This window comes from Lontra canadensis, unplaced genomic scaffold (genome assembly GCF_010015895.1).
Source record: "Lontra canadensis isolate GAN:19392208 unplaced genomic scaffold, GSC_riverotter_1.0 scaffold2, whole genome shotgun sequence".
NCBI classification, from domain to species: Eukaryota; Metazoa; Chordata; class Mammalia; order Carnivora; family Mustelidae; genus Lontra; species Lontra canadensis.
Window position 1 is genome coordinate 33,134,754 of NW_022630996.1, and position 17,350 is coordinate 33,152,103.

Consider the following 17,350-nt stretch of genomic DNA (forward strand, 5'->3'; position numbering starts at 1 on the left):
GAGGTCTCCCCCTTGCCACAACTAGCCACGTGGGAACTTGGGCTAGAGAGACGCTGTACTCTAGAATAGCAACTTCCCTTTTGCTATTTGTTTTTTTTTTTTTTAAAGTCTGGAGCCATGTAAAAGGAAGGAAAGACTTTAAAAAAAAAAAAAAGAAAGAAAGGCTTACCTTCTTGGAATATCTTGTTATCTTTAGAGTTCTTTAATTTCCCTAGGTTGCAGACTTTTGGAAATTTGGCCAAAATAGATACTTTTCCCTTTTGAGAGCACTGTGCCCCTCCACTGTGAACCGGAGGTATTCAGATTTCGGAGCACAGTCCGTGTGGGGCTGACTGTTGTGTGTGTGTGGTGACGAGAGCTCTCTTTCTGCAGCTGAGGCGTGAGACACCCCGGCCTCCTATCCCCCCTTCCTTCTCGCACAGGTGCTCACATCTCTGCCAGGGCACTCTAAGACCCCTGGGTACTTAGCTCTGGAACTTAAGGTTCCAAACGGCTCCGTATGTAAAAGCCACTTGTCTCTGGGTGGGTGTTGCCTGAGGTTGCCCAGCCTTGATTGAGGCTTTTGAGTGCCAGAGCTGGTTTTTGAAGAGCTGCCTGAAATCTGGAATGCACGTGAGCCCACAGAGAGAAGCAGTGGTTCTGTACAGCTCGTCAGGGAGGGACCAGCCAAAAAGAGTCTGGGTCCTTCTGTGAGTGATGAAGGGCTGGGTGCTTTCAGGCGTGCATCCCGGGTTCTTCAAAGGACGGTTAGAAGGCAGTTGTGATTTTTGCTGAGAAAGAGCATATACATATATGGATTGGCTTACACTCATCCAAGGTAAGGGTCTTCAATGTAGTGTAATTTTATATTTTGTTTTCTCCTCTTCCCATGCCATGATAAGGCCTTCACACAAATGCCTTTAGAAATGATAATCAGGTGCACCTGGGTGTCTCAGTGGGTTAAGCCTCTGCTTCAGCTCAGTTCATGGTCTCAGGGTCCTGGAATAGAGCCCCAAGTCGGGCTCTCTGCTCAGCAGGGAGCCTGCTTCCCTCCTCCCCCTCTGCCTGGCTCTCTGCCTACTTGTGATCTCTCTCCCTCTGTCAAATAAATAAAATATTAAAAAAAAAAAAGAAAGAAATGATAACCAGAACATGCCTGCTTTGGCGTTTCCATACCATGGGAAATTGAACCCCACGTTCAGTTGGGGGTGGGGAAGCAGCATCTATACAGTCACCAGGTCGGCTGCTGAGCCCTGGCATGGCCATCTGTGATCTGTGGGGGATGTCTGCAAACACAGTGTCCTCTCACGTGACCACAGGGTCACCAGGTGCGCAGACACAAGAGACTGGGGGCAAGGTGGTGAGTGTCTGCAAGGCTCTAGGAGCCGACTTGGTTTCCATTTGCAAACAAAGCAAAACTGAAAGCCCCGCATGAATTCTGGCACTAGTTTTTACCATCTGTTTGATTTTTTTTTTTTTTTTTAAACCGGGTCAGGGGCTGCGATGAGTATCAAACTCTGTGGCCCAGAGAAAGGATTAGAAATAGAATCACCTGAAACATGCTATTCAAAGCAGGTAGGCCCTGAGGTTGGCTGAGGGACCTATAACTTTCACTTTCATTCTGTCCCTGGGCCTCCTTGCATCTGGGAGTCAGAGAATAATAATAAAATAAAGGCAGGCTGTGTCAAGAAATGTGATCCTTAGGGTACCCTCCTAAGCTATACCTCTGTCAGATTTCCTATGTGCTGGAAAGAGTTCTGCCTTTCCCAGCTCTGCCAGGCATTCCCCTCGGCGAGGGGGGCATGGGCGGGGTGTGAAACTGATCCCTCCTCTTGCAAGTGGTGAGGCTGACAGCTGTGTAAGGAAGCGCTCCCTGGAATGGGCTTCGGGTCTCTGCTCCGTCAAGAGGCAGACTTCTACTCCCAATGACAGCTGCAAAGTACAGATTTATGGCAGGGCCCTAGCTCTGAATTCCAATTACCACTTGAGTTTCCAAAGAGTCTGCATTTCCCTGTCTGTGGTGCATTTTTACAACTTGCCACTGTGATGGCCGATACACAACCATCCCCAGTGACTAGTATTTCTAACCAAATGATTTACAGAATGAGAGCACAGGTGATGCATACTTAACGCTTTCTGCTCCTTGCGAGGTGAGAGTGCTGGGGAATCTGCTGTGCATTCCAAAAGGATGGAGAGTCAGGTGGGATGGGGACAGCCAGGAGATTGTGGAAGCCGAGTGACACGTACGAGGTTGTGGAAGACATGTATTTCTGTTTACAATAATTATTTTTTGTTTCAGAGAATGGTTCTTCCTGATGAGGATAGCAGGTGCCAGAGCATTAATAAAGGATTTGGGGGGACACTTCTATTTCATGCTTTATGACCGCCCGTAGGTGAAGGCGGTAGCATTCGGTTCTGCCACTCTTCGACAGTCTGTTTCCTATGCTCGAAGGATGGCTGGATTCGCTATTGTTAAGAGCAGGATATTGAGGATCTGGAGACCAGCATGTCCCCTGAGCTCATGCTGTCATCCTTGTCTGTTAAAGCTCCACAGGGCAGGAGGATGGAAAGTGTGTCTCCTAGTTTGACAGTTTGTGGCTCTTCCAGACTCTTGTACAGGGGAGATGTTTTAGCAAGGGATTGAAATGTACAGGTTTCAAGTAACAACTTTGTTGCTTCTGTTAGAGGAAATCCACATGTCTGTCCACATGCACGTCAGCACAATGGAGGGAAAAAAACTGAATGTTTTAAAATAGATCTTTAAAAACATTACCAAGACTACTTTGTGCTTTAAAAAAAAAAATCCTTCTTCTGAACTTTGAAAGTCTTTTTCTCCACACATAAAGGAAAGGCCTTATGTGGCTGTTTTGCTTAATGTGGGTTGGTTTTATTTTGGACTCTTTGAAACCCAGCATGAAGGCTAAAATTCTATGTGGAGAAGTAAAAAAATGAAAGGAATGATGAGGTTTTGGGTATGCTAAATTAAAGTGACAAGGTACAGATAACAGGGCATGGCTGTGCCCACAAATTAGCCCTCTCTAATTTGTTGCTGGGGAAAGTACTGCTTTGGTGTGCATTGTAATTTCTTTCTTGAATTAAAAGTTTAGAAAGTCTAGTTTGCTCAAAAGTGAAAACCTGAAAAACATAAGCCTTTCAGTTTTGAAATGGCCCATGGTTCCCTATGTTCAAGGAAGTGTTTGAGCAAAATCTTGCCTCAAAAATATGTGAATTACATGGTTTCATTTTTAGAAGCCACACTGTGTGTTAGATTATCTTGTGTGTGCCTTCAAGTCAGCTTTTCCCAATCTGGGATGTATTTTGTGTTGAGCAGGTGGCAGCTGTATTTTCTGTGGTCTCTAACGGAGGTACTGTGTCATGTTCGGAGTGGATTCCTGATGGGAGAGGGAGGTAAAGAAGGCCCGATTAACTTTCTCCAGCTTTCATGTAGTTCCAGGAAGCCGCTCAATATCGATGGGGACCCAGGATGACATTAGGTTCCTCTGGCTACAACATGTCCTACCTGAAATTATACTATTCCTGTACCCCAAGCTCAACTCCCCAGAGGGCTGAAATGGCACTCTGTGAGATGAATTAGCGTATTATAAAAAGTCGGCCACAGAGAAGGTGGCATAAGACCCAGGATTGCTTATTACTGTACTGTAAAAAAAGGCAGTTCATGATCATTCACCTTTTGTTTCTAGTTTCTGCAGGTGTTTCCTCAAGGAAAGCCCCACGGCCTCCATATCAGATGGTCTGCTCCTGGGTGCTGGGTACTCTCACGCTCATATGAGGTTTGAATTCACCATGGTTCCTCCACACATAGACGGTTGTGGGGTTTCCTAAACAGGTGCGAGGTGGAAACAGTTTTACGTTCAAGTAGATTTGGATAAACAGAGCCGACAGATTGCTTTACTGAAGGACTTTTCTGGGCCTTGAACGTGTATACACGCATGTTGTAAATTGTCAGGACAGTGAGTGAAGTGGGCATCTGGCTCAGGAATATGTTCCTCAGTGTGTCCTTGGGGCACGCTGCCTCAACGTTTGGCTCTACCTGCCTATTATGGGTTTAATTGTGTCCCTCCCAGAAGACATAGGCTAGAGTCTTCCCCTTGCCCCCAGTACCTCAGAATGTGACCTTATTTTGCAATAAGGTCCTTATAGATGTGATTAGTTAAGATGAGGTTATACTGAGGAGGGTAAGCCCTAATCCATTATGACTGGGGCCCTTAATAAAGGGAGGATTCAGACATAGACACATGCACACTGTAGGACAGTGTCATCGGAAGCTGGAGTTATGTGGTCACAAGTTAAGGAACTATTGGTAACTCGGAGGCACCCCTGGAGTAGGTCTTTCCTGAGCACCTTCAGAGGGAGTATGGCTTAGCCCATACCTTAATCTTGGACTTCTAGCCCCAGAACTGTGAGGCAACATATTTTTGTTGGTTAAGTCACTCCGTTTGTGGTGCTTTGTTGTGGTAGCCCTAACAGTCTTTGCCATTCTAGACTTGAGCTCAATACCTCAGGCTTCTTTTCAGGATGGGCTAGAACCATACATCCCGAGCTCTAGAAGCTTCTTAGCCAAGCTACTCACTGATTTCTTCTGAATTGGGCATTCCTTCATTGTATATGCTGTTTGTGGTACTTCCACTGAGGCCTGGCCTTTCTTCTCATTGACCTGGAACAGTGGTTTCTAACTCTAGTTGTACAAAGGAATTATCTAGGAAACTTAAAAAAGTACTAATGCCTAGGCATTACCTAATTAATTAGAATCTCTGGGAGTAGGACTCAAGTATTTCCTCTGAAAGTTCTCTAGGTGATTCTAATGCACATGCAGGGTCAGGAATTGTTGAAGGAAGCAAGGGCTACACTGGCTAAGTGTATGTTGGGGGGTGGGAGGCTGGGAGATAGAGGCACCAGCCACAATTCAGCAGGAGGTGGTAGATCCCTCATTGAAGCCAAAGAGCTGGGTTTGAACCCTGGCTCTTCCCCTTACCTAGTGGCTCTATACTGTGGCTTACTCATTTATACAGTAGGGATTATAATGACTACCAGTAGTCTGTGTAGGTTGCTACACAGTCTGTGTAGGTAGCACCTCACCAGACTGCTGTGAGGTGTCTTAGCTCAGACTGCTATAACAGAATACGATAGATTGGGTGGTTTTTAAACAACACAGACTTATTTCTCACAGTCTGGAGCCTGGGAAGTCTTAAGAACAAGGCGTCTGCATATTTGGTGTCTGGTGAGAGCCCATTTCCTGGTTCCTCTTCTTGCTGTGTCCTCACGTGGTGGAGGGGCCAAGGGAGCTGTCTCGGGTCTCTTTTATAAGGGCACTAATCCCATTCATGTGGGCTCCTCCCTCATGACCTGATCACCCCCCAAAGACCCCTATCTCCAAATACCATCACACTGGGAATTAGGTTTCAACATGGGGATTCTGGGAAACATGGACATTTAGTCTGTAAATAAATTAGAGGGTTCAGTGAGATGCGCTGAGTCCAGGGTCTGGGAGATAAGCATTAAAGACTATTGGTAAACCAGTCAGGACACCCTGTGATCCTCTTCTCAGTGAGTCTCCCAGGGCAAGAACAGCCTATCCCTGCAACCTGTTGCCCTTCATCCAAACCTATCCCTTGATGACTCTTTTTTATTCCTCCTTCCCTCCCCAACCTCCTGCACACTCAGTTGGCTTCCAAAACAACGGAAACCTGCGTTCTTGGTGCAATGCCCTCTTGTCAACAAATAAAAAACATTGGTTAAGAGAGTATGTTTATTCCTTAAGGAAGTGGGCTCCAGGCCGAGGATGAGGTCACTGTGGCTCATCCCACTGTGGGCTGCAGGCACGGCTTTTCTAGGTGGTCATTCATAGCCAAGAGTGGGTGGCTAAAGCACGGCATCTGAAACACTGCCCCGGAACTCTCCAGAAGAGGAGGAGCCTCAATCTTCAGTTAATAGGTAGCTCAGCCTCTTGTAAGAGACATCTGACTTCTGGCTCTGAATCAGAATTTAGCCTGGTCATGCCTGCCGAATCCAGATCTCCAGGGGCTGGACCTGGTGTGTGCAGTTTCAAGCTCTCCAGGCCATTCTGACGCAAAGACAGAGTTGCCACCCTCCATATTCTCTACATATGTGTGTATCTGTGTGTGCATTTTGTCATGTGAAAGCCTAAGCCCTCCTTCAGTGCTTCATTCAACACATATTTAGTAGGTGTCAATATGTGCTGGGCTGTCTTCTAGATGGAATATGGTGGAAAGCCAAACACTCATGCTCACCTGAAGCTTCTTTCCTAGTGAAGAATCCAGAACATAAACAAGCAAACAGATATCTGAAATAATGTCAGATTTTGAGGAGCACCAGTAAGAAAAGAATGTATGGGAAGCAAGTGGGGAAGGACAGGGCACTGTTGTGCTTAGGGATCAAGGCAGGCTTCCCCAAGGAGGCAACATTAGAACCCGAGTAAAGACAGGGAACAAGCCACAGGGGAATTTGGTGGTGGGGGTGGGGGGGATGTTCCAGGCAGAGGAGCAGCCCTGTGCTTGGTGTGCTGGAGAACAGAGGGCCAATATAGCTGGACTGGAGGGGGGCAGGAAAAGAAGTGCAGAGATGGGTGGAGGCTAGAACGTAGAGGCCGACAGGATATAAATATGGCTTGGAATGTTTTTTAAGTGTGATGTGATGCAAGGTTTTGGGCACGGCAGTGACATGATCTGATCTATGTCTTAAATGGATTATCCTGGAGAATTGACTGTGGTGGGCCAAGGATGCCTGAGTCCCAGTGAGGACAGCTAAGAGGTAGATTTTCAGGCACTGTCCAAGGAAGCTTACATGTTTGCTGCTGGAAAAATATTAAACCAGTTCCTTGGCAGTGTTAGCTATATTTAGAACTTCAAAACAAAGTATAGAATATGTACTTTTTACCCTTCAAATAATTCTGTATATTTTTCAGTATGATATCTGCAGTGTTATTTCAACAAGACCGCAAGTTCAAACAATTTTGTGTTCATTTGCGTTCATGTCTTTTTATGCGTGTGCAATCCTTGATAGTTTTATTACAGATTACAGTAAAAGAAGTAGTTTGTCAGGGTCAAATTTCTGAGGCAGGCTTTCGAGTAGATCTAGAATTTAGTGTTTTTCTGAAAAATGAATTTCCTTTTCCTGCAATCTAATTATTTTCATCACTCTTGTTTATAAATATTGTATCTTTTCTAATGACTGGTGCTTTTTATTTGCATCTGTATCATTTCATTAATCTCTTTGAACATAAGTAATTAAATGTGTGTTATGGACTAAATGGTTGTGTCCCTCCAAAATTCATATGTTGAAAGTTAATCCCCAGTGTGATGGCATTATGAGGTTTGGGGCCTTTGGGAGGTGGTTATGTGGGAGGACTCTGCCCTCTTGAATGGGGTATGTGCTCTTAGAAGAAGAGTCCAGAGAGATAGCTCACTTTTTTCTTTCTGCCATGTGTTGATGAAAAGGAGAAGTAGACAGTCTGCAACCAGGAGGAGGGTCTCACTAGAAATCCAACCATGCTGGCAGCATGACCTTGGACTTCCAGTTTTCAGACTGTGAGAAATAAATTTCTTTTGCTTATATAAGCCAGCCAGTCCGTGGTTCTTTGTTACAACAGCCCAAATGTACTGAGACAGTGTGTATATGGGCATATGATTTGTGTGCATTTGTTTTCAGTTTGTGTGACCAAAATAGGTATAGGCATTCCATGGATTCTCTAAGCAACATATTCTACACAAACCATAAGTAAAATATAAAAGAACCCCCTGAAAACCCACCCTACCTATATATTTGAAAATTTACCAAAAACTGACATCATTTTATTTATTTATTTATTTGGAGAATTATTACTTATGACAAATATTCCACATCTGTGATCCTCTCAGAAGTTCTTCAAAACCATTCCATCGGCCTTGGCCAGTTGAAGGATGGAGTCCTCTGACTCACCCATCCTGCTAATGGCCCCACAGATACAGGTTTTAAATTGGCTTTTGAACCTGCCTGTCCCCTTGTCAGCCTCATCCATGTTCATCTGGATGGACACGTGGTCCTTGGCGATGATAATGTGGTTGCTGGCAGAGTATTTTTGCGGTATGTGGAGGTCCATGAATTTGCCAGCATCCTTCTGCATATCCAGGGCATACCTGCTCCCACTGCCAGGAGCACAGAAAGGAAGCGTAGCATTCCCCGGGCAGCCAAAACCAACATCATTTAAAGTGCCTAAAATAATCTTTGATTAGACACTTTTCTTGTAACACATTATAAGATTAAAATGGAAGGTAGTAGAAACATTATACTTGGTAGTAAAAGGAATAAATAGGTAGAAAATAAAGATCAAAACTCAAATAAAAACTCTGAAAATATAACAAAAAATACAAGCCATTGAAACTATGTAAGTAGACTCATTTGTGAAGTATTTCAGAATTTTTGTGTCAGATGCCCTGTAACATAAATGAACTCACTGGGCAGATAGAATTATAACGAAGTACTCAAAGTTGATACCCTCATCAATGGGACAAACCAACTGCATTACCTCTTGATATGAGGTATGACACCACTCCTGTTACATTTCTGCCAAAAATCCATTACCAGCATCTCGCTGCAAAGAGACATTAGACAGACCCAAATAAAGGGATATTCTACAAAATAACTTTTGTAGATTTAACCTTACTTTTCAAAAATGTCAAGGTCACACACACAAAAGAACTGAAGAACTAAGTGAACCTTGATTAGCTGCTGGACCAGAGAAATAAACTCTGTTCTTTTATGATAAATCATTGTGACAGTTAGTGAAATTTGAGTAAAGCCTGTAGATTATTTAATAGTATCGTATCAGTTTTAACTTCCTGATTTTGATAATTGTGCTGTGATTATGTAAGTGAATGTTCGTGATTTCCAGAAATACACATTGAAGTGTTTAAGGAAAAAAGAGCATCACATTTGCAACTTTCTCATAGATAGTACAGGAGGAGGAAAAGCTTATTTCCTCTATTCCTCCAGGTTCTCCAGCATGGGCCCTGCACATTAGACTGACAGAAGGTGGAATAATGAGAGAAAAACAGAAGTCTATTAACAAGTGCAGCGTGCATATACATGGGAGAAACTCAGTGATGTGTAACTCAAAGGGGTGGTTGGAACTTCGGCTTATATAGCTTCTTAACAAAACAATAAGTTTCAGAGAAGTGATAAAGACAAAAAGGGTTTTGGGCTTTCAAGAGTAGCACCTATGGGAAGGTGAATATGTGGGGCAACTACAGGAAGATGAGTGTTAATTTAGTGAGGCCTGTTTGTGCAGGTGCATTTTCGTGGCACCCCACCTTACATGATAAGATTGTCTTCTTCTTGGTTTGGGAAGCAGGGGACACCTTTATGGGGAAATTTATGTTCTTTTTTCAGGCAGATTGGCAGAGGACAGAAAGCTCATCCTGTGTCTGCTCTTTTAAAAATTGCCTTCAGCTCACAATAATCCTTATGCTAGAGCAGCACATATTGGGGGTGGCATACTCTGAACTCCTTCACTGTTCAGAAATATTACAAGAAAAAGAGATAAATCTACTGGAGTAAAATGTTAGCATCGGGGGAATCTGGGCAAAGGGTATATTTCATATTCCTATTGGAATTTTTTAAGTAAATCTTAATTTATTTCCAATTATGAACTCTAAGCTGAGTTTAGTTTATTTTCTGCCGAATTTCACCCCCCACCCCCGCCAAACTAGTGTTTTCTAAATGGTAGGAAGAAGACTTGTTTGTTTTTTTTTTTTTAGATGTAAGGCAAGTGTTTCTGAGATTGCCTTTAATATTTTATCAACTAGCTAAAAACATTTCAAACATCATCTTGTATCAACAGAGCAATGTGAGTCTTGACATGCCAAGAGAGCCACTTAGAATAAAGTGGACCAGTGGGAAGTATTTTTCTTATGCTTGATTCTTAAATAGCCTTAAATAGTCTTAAATTATTGAATAGAAAACTAACGTGTAATTTAAAATATTTCACTCATACTGCTCATAAACCTGCAGATTGGTCTCCTTGTTTTGAATGTGTTTTAAAAGAGGACATAAAAATTTACTAAGAAGTGATAAATTCATTGTAGAGGGCACTTCCTGAATAGTGAGAGTGGTCAAGTGCTGGAAACTTGTCAAAGATTTTGTCCACCCCTGTAGTCTAGAAAGAGACAAGACTACTTGTTTTCTCATGTTCTATGTATAAATTTACCTGGGCATTGGTCTGTAGATGGTTCAAGCTTTGACTCTTAAAAATGTTTGTAATCACATAAATTCTTATTTTTGTTAATCTCAGAGCCTACGTGGCATTGAGAAATCACCTGCTATTATTATAAATAACTTGGGGTTCCCTTGTGAATTGTCATTAAGAAGTAGTAGCTACTTCCTGCCATTTAAATTTTCAGTGGTACAGAGTTGTGGATTATTGAGTACTTTTGTACAGATGTTTGTCCACTTCATGAAGAAGAGTTTTGCCTCTTTCCATCTGCATTATCTACTGAACTTTGACAAAATGGAAATGTAAGCATTTTAATCATTATACCTAATCTACCTAGAGTAATGGTACTGTTTTTGAAAGAGCACTTCTTTTCTTGTTAGTACTGATCTAATGAATGGACAAAGATTATGAAATTGGATGCTCTCTGGGATCCTTCCTTCCTCTACAGCAGCTGTATAACCTTAAATAAGCTTCCACTAGCCCTCACTATTTGTGAATTTCATATTTGTGAATTCACGTACTTGTATTTATTTATAACTCTCCATCAGTGCTTACAGTGCTTCTGCAGTCATTCACAGTTGTGCAGCAAACTGAAAATTTCGAGCTGTCCAGTGAGCACGTTGCCCACTAAGGTCTCCTAAGTGCAAAAGGTTGTGCTCTGCTTAAGAGAAAATGTGTGTGTTAGGTAAGCTTGTCAGGCAGATGTTACAGTGATCCTGTCATGAGTTCAATGCCAGTGAATCAGCAATATATATTAAATAAGATGTCTTTAACAGAAATACATGTAAAACAAAATCATGTATTGATTGGCTGACAAAAATGTGGCCAGTGGCTCATAGGAACCTAATCCTAGGAGCAAAAATTAGCATTTGCTAAGTGTTCCCATTGACTTTAGAGAGCATAACTACTGCAACGAGAGAGAATGGATTCTTTATGTGATCTCTTTGAATTCCAGCTTCCTTATAGGTAGGGTGACTGTGTATCCGACTCCTCATATAGCCCGGAATGAAAGTGAGAATTTATCGAAGAGTGTGCTGGTTCATTGGGTCAAAGCAAGGACTGTCAAACAAACTGGGTCATATAGTCATCCTATTGTAGGTAGTATGGAGCTTATAATAGCTAATTTCAGTAGTATTCAGCAAATATTTATGGACGATCTCCTATTTTCCAGGTAGAACATGAGGTAGGATAGAGCCTGACCCTTTATAGGAAGACCTTAGTGGCTTAAAAGTAATGGACAAGGAGAGAATGAGGCAAGATAAGGTCCTGTTCAGGATTTTAGGAGCAATGGAAATCCATCAAGAGACCCTAAGGAAGGAAGTGAATGAAATTGGGGGTGGAGGGGGAGGAGCAAGTGAATGCAAGCAACCTGTCAGGAAGCTACTGCAGCAGTCCCAGCAGAAGTGATGGTGAAAGTGGAGGTGGAAGAAGACTGGGAGAGACTATCTGACCTATTTAGGAGGTCAGATCTGTTGGTCTCAATGATGAATATGAATGTATGGAATGAGAAAAGAGCTATGGGGAGTGATTCTCAGGTTGTGTGAATAGAGGTCCCTTTTCTGAAAAAGAGCAATGTTGAAGGAGAAACTTCATGGTGAGCAGAGTGAAGAATTTATTAGGTGTTAAGTTAGGTGTACATAAAAGACCATTTGTAAACTTTAGTCCCCCCCCTTTTATTTTATTGGCAATAGCAATTTTTAAAATAATTTTTTTTTCTCCCCCTGTGTTTTTCTCTGTGGGTTTGTGCATATTGGCATTCAAATCTGGTTATTATTCTTTCATTTTCCATAGCATTCTTTTGCACACATTAATTGGAAGCCAGTTAATGCCCCATCTCTTTGGTTCTGCCACTATCCACAAAGGAGCAGTTTTCCTGGTCCAGGTTTTAGATCTGCTTCAGGTTGTCCAGGAGAAACAGAACTGGGGGCGGCACCTAGTATCTGGTCCAGGTGCCTACACAGGCCACCAGGGGCACTCTGACATTGACCTTCCAAGGATGTGGCTCTTCAGTGCCCTTCAGTGCAGGACCCCCAGGCCAGCATGACTGGTTTTGTGGGAGTTTTCTCCAGATCCTTGCTTTGAACTTGGGTTAGACTTCTGACTTCTCCTGTCTTTGGGATCTGTTGGGAGGGAAATGTTCCTCTCCCCACTTAGCTTCAAAAGGTCTGGGTCCTGCCATTTTACTGACAATAGATTAACAGGCAAAAAGGAAGGTATTTATCTACCTGTGCTCACAGAAGTACTCAATATTGGGTAACTTGCTGAAGTAAAGTTTTAGGTACCAACTAATAAAAAAGATGTTCAGAGCTTCAGTGGGAAAGTATGGAAAGTTCTGTTGGGCTTTTTGATGCTAATGAACAGCTGAATTCACACTTCCTGGTGCTAAGGGTCAGTCTTCTCCCTCAAGTCAGAGAAGAGGGGGGGTGGGGGAGGAGTCCGTGTCAGTGGAGGATGGATTTGCTGGAGTGTCTGCTTAAGTTTAGATAATTTTCTTTCTGTGGCTGCTGATTGTTCTGATGTTTTCAGTTTAAAGTAATTTTAATACCACTTTGGTGGACTGTGAATTAATCCCTTCACACTCCAGGTTTCCTTTTCTGTCAGGACAAACCCAGCCCGTCAGGGTCTAATTAAATTGAATGTCCTAAGAGAGGGATTCTGGATCCCTTTTTTCCGTGGGTAGAGGAGAGGTCCTCTATCCTTATGCAAATATATCCACCTTCTCGTCATTGATCCACTCTGCCTATCACGGAGTGTTAGAAGGGGAAACCCTGCTCAGGTCAGGAAAGGTCACTCCTCCTCCTCCCAAGCACCGGTTACCCTTCATTTGCATGACTGTGAGAGGCCGCTGTGTTGACTCACCCCCAGTCGAAGATCTGCTTCTAGTGCTTTATCTTTGTCCACCAAAGGCCAGAGGCTTGGTCTGGCAGTTTCCCTTTTTTGAAACTTGTAAGGCCCGCCACATCCTGTGGATACAGAGATTTTTAAACTAATGGGTAAGTAAGAGATGCTGTGAATTACAAGTTCACAGATTTCTTGCAACTTTTTGATCTTGGATAAATGAAAAATGCTTAAAAAACAGTGAACATGGGGTCAGGGCTTTGATCAGAGGTATAATCCTAAACCTTTGCTAAGGGGTTCAGCCCTTCCCTCTTGAGCTGCGTGAATCAGCTCTTTGGCTAGGAAGCATTTGATATCTGTTTATGGGTTCCTAAACACAGGAAGGCTTCTCTTTTTCAGTTAACAAGTTTTTTTTGTTGTTTTTCTTTCTTTCTTTTTTTTTTTTGTTTGTTTGTTTTTTTAGCCGAGAAAGGAGTAACCTGTTAAGATGTGATTGTGTGTGCTTTTGCATACTGCTTTGCTTCCAAGGAGAGGAGATAATCAGGGAGACAGGAACAAAGAACCAAACATTACTTAGTAGAAGTTCTAGATTTTTTTTAAAAAAGTGATTAATGTTCCCTTTATCTGGCAAGTGGTAAGGATGCCTCAGATATAGTATACTCAGCTTTTTGCAAGACTTCCAAAAATGTATTAATAAGTTCTTGGACAACATGAAGAAATGGGAGCCGGCTGCTGATACTCTCACTCAGACACAAATACACTCAGACACAAATGGTTGCATAATATCACATTTTCTGCCCCTACCTCCTCTTGCCTTCCTGGGCTTCTTGGGTGTCCAACGTGCTGGACTTCAGCCAGGACTCATTGGTGTACTGGTCATGGCCAGAGTCCCTTATGCTTGGTCATTGTGGACCCCGTGGTGGTGTTAAATATTTTAAATGTGATCTCAGGGTATAATAAAACTAGAGCTCTTGGGAAAAGCTGGGTGAAACTGGACTAGGGCCAGATTAGCTCCTCGGGAACTTCACCCATGGTGCTCACACCCCATATATAATTAAAATGAAAATCATAAAGTAAGTGTCAGGAAATCCAACGCAGTGCACATTTTCTCCTGATGATGACCTTGTGTTTTTTAGAACTATTAAGTAACAATGTTTTATTTTCTCCTAGATTGGATGCTCTTGTTTTGTTAGTGCCTTAAACATGAGGCTTGGTTGCACTCCGGAGTGGGTCTCCTAAAGCAGCAAGGCAAGGAGAGAACTGGGAATCATGGATTGATTCTGTTTACGTTTTGAGCTTCTATCAGTGGTTGTGTTGGCTTAAAGCGAGTGAAAACTGTTTGCATAGCCATGAAGCGTTTATGGTAACGCGTGGAGTTGTTTAAAAGAAAAGCACTGCTTAAATTAAAATAGCACCACGAACAAATAAGCCTTAGACGTCTTGGAATGGAAAGATGAAGGGTAATACTCCACAGAGGGATTTACCACAAAAAGTCTAAATGTATTAAACGACTACTTTTGCATATTGGTTTAGTTAGATTGTTTGCTTTTGGCTTTGGGGTAAGTAAGTGGGCCCTTCCCAGGACAGACCCCCCTCCCCCGCCCCAGCATCATCTTCATTTTATAGCTGATTCTCTTGCTGTGATGTGAGGCGCTGACTTGCAAAGCCCACGGTGTGGTGGGATTCTGGGTGAGGGTCTTTCAGGCCATCTTTCCCTTCGATATCACGACACATGGTGACTACTCAGCGCCCAGAGTGAGGTCAGAAGGAGAGAGGGGGTTCTTCCTCTTACAGGTCTCAGCCACAGGGGCTGGCTGTGGCTACTTTTGCCATCATCAGGAGCCTGTCTGACTGGGGAGATGAGGTCTCGTGATTATTGCTCTCTTCTGCTCAATGCCAGGTTGGAAAAAAGGAAGATAATTATGAAAAAGGAGCGCTGGGGAGAGGTGCCAACTGCCAGATCCCTTGACGAGTGAGGGATTTATCTAGAAACACAGCTGAAAACACCCATTAAATATGTAAACTAGACTGAAGGGATTGGCAGAAAGGAGAGTGGCCATTATTTATTGATTTACCGCGTTTTGATTAGTTTGGAATTTACTTACATATGTTTCAGTTAGCCCTGGGGAGGACAGAAAAGTTTATTAGTTCGACTGAAAGTTATAAAAAGTGTTATTAAGTGGCTATAATTTCCAAAATGAGACATGTAGGTTAAGGGTGGATAAAAAGAGGTTATCTTTGGAAGATTCTATTTTGGACCTTCCTGGCTTTGTGATTTGGGGACATAACGGTGATGGCATATTAAACATTTATTATGTGCCCGTGTCTCATGGAAGTGTTAGGCGTCATGTAATCATCACAGCCAACCTGTGAGGGAGCAGTACCACCCACATTTAGCAGAGGAGACACTGAAGATCACGGGATTTGCCCAGAGACACCCTGCTGCTTAGTGACAGAGTCGTTAGTGATCATGAGCTCAGAGATTACAGCCTTAATCACACGATGCCGTGTCTGTTGTCTCAGTCACTGTTCTGTTAGCTTCCTTATTTTTAAAATGCGGGGACAGGACTAAATTATTTATAATAAATCAGTGAGTTTTAGAACTAGAAGCTCATTCTTTAAAGAAAACAAAACAAAACAAAACAAAAAAAACAAAAAACTGAGCAGAGCCAGTGTTCATCCTATCCTCACTGCAAAAGGTCAAGATAATGACTAAGTGGTAATTACTAGCAAGTATTTGTAGCAAATGAAGTCATTTCAGGGTTTTCGTTCTGACAATTATTTTTATTAGTTTTAGTAAGGGGGGCATGGCAAGCAGGTATTTCTGAACCTCTATCTCCGTTGCGTTTTCATTTCTCTCTGTATCAGCCTCCACCCCACCAAGCCCGTCATCCTCTGGAGTTGCTAACAAATCATGTGACAAGCCATCAGCTCACCCAGGGAGTGATGAGTAAACGCAGAGGGGTGGCTGAGAGAAGGGAATTTCAGGGGAGGGAAAATTCAGGAGAGGAATAAGAAACACGCCAGTGATGAAGAGAACCAGGAAGAGACTGCATTTATTCTGTGCTTTCCAAATGCGAAGGCTCTTTAACTCTACCTCGTTAGAAAACAGGCTCTTTCCTTCTTTGGAAGAGAAAAGATTGCTTCTCCAGCAGACCATAGGTTCTTCTGCGTCAGGCAGTTTGTCGAGACGTCCCTCAAATATATACAGGAAAGTTTAGAGATACTTCCGTTATTTATTAGTAGAGGAATGTCTCCTTCTTTTGCAACTGGTGTTTCTCGTCAGAGGACTTTCTAGGTAAATAGATATCGACACTCAACAGTTTTATTTTAATAAGGTCTGATAGAATTTTACATTTTTGTTAAGTATGCCATCTAGGCAAATGGGGATCCATAATAGATATGTGTTGTTTAGTGAAGAATAGTAAAGTATTAATACACACACCCACCACCCGGCTTGAGAAACACCATGTTACCAGGAACTTTGAGGCCCTGATCCGTTGCTCCTCCTTCATCTTTGTAATCTTTGTCCTGAATATTTCATTCATGATTTTTTAAATTTTTATTTTTAGGGTTATGTAAATATAGACAATGTATTTTGGAACTTTCTAAAAATGGAATGACCTGGATGCACTTTGCTGTAACTTGCTCAACGTTGGTTAACGTTCTCTTTCTGAGATCAACCAGTACGGATACATATAGCCGTAGTTCCTTTTCACTCTTTGTAGTGTATTCCATCTTATGAATATGCCACAGTTTTTTCAGACATTTGAGTTGTTTCCAGTTTCTTGCTGGGAGGATGATGCTATGAATATTTTCGTACACCTCTCCTGGTGCAGAGGAGTAAGAGCCTCTCTAGGATGTATACCCAGGGGAGGAACAGCTGTGATGTAGGGCGTTTACACACCTACCCCTCTCCTAGGCAATGTTACCGTGTCCCCAAAGGAGTTGAGCCAAATTAAATTCTCCCCAGGAGCGCATGAAATTCTTGTTGCTCCACATACTTTCAACACTTGGTATTGTCAGGTAGTATAAATTTTCTAGTCTCAAGGTTTATAAAATGGTGTCACATTGGGGTTTCCCTGCAGTTTCCTAATTAATCGTGAGGTTGACCATCTTTTCATAGGTTTATCGAACTTCATGTTTTCTCTTTCATGAAATGCCAACGTGCCTTTTGGTTGCTTATCCTTTTTATATTGATTCATTGGAGCTCTTTCTATATGCTGTGTAAAAAGTCTTTGTTCCTTAGAAATGTTACAAATATCTTTTCAATAAGTGATGTTAAACAAAATTTAACCAAGTGGA

General features: G+C 42.4%; 2 protein-coding genes across 7 annotated transcripts in view; one reads left to right on the plus strand and one right to left on the minus strand.

The window, feature by feature from the left end:
- Positions 1 to 17,350, plus strand: part of ELMO1 (engulfment and cell motility 1) — a 521,237-nt gene that overhangs the window by 55,787 nt on the left and 448,100 nt on the right. The gene's annotated exons all lie outside the window — the stretch shown is intronic.
- On the minus strand, positions 7,871 to 8,134 carry LOC116875790 (40S ribosomal protein S21-like). Its single transcript, XM_032871517.1, has one exon. The coding sequence runs from the start codon at positions 8,117 to 8,119 to the stop codon at positions 7,871 to 7,873; it is 249 nt and encodes an 82-aa protein (XP_032727408.1). The 5' UTR covers positions 8,120 to 8,134.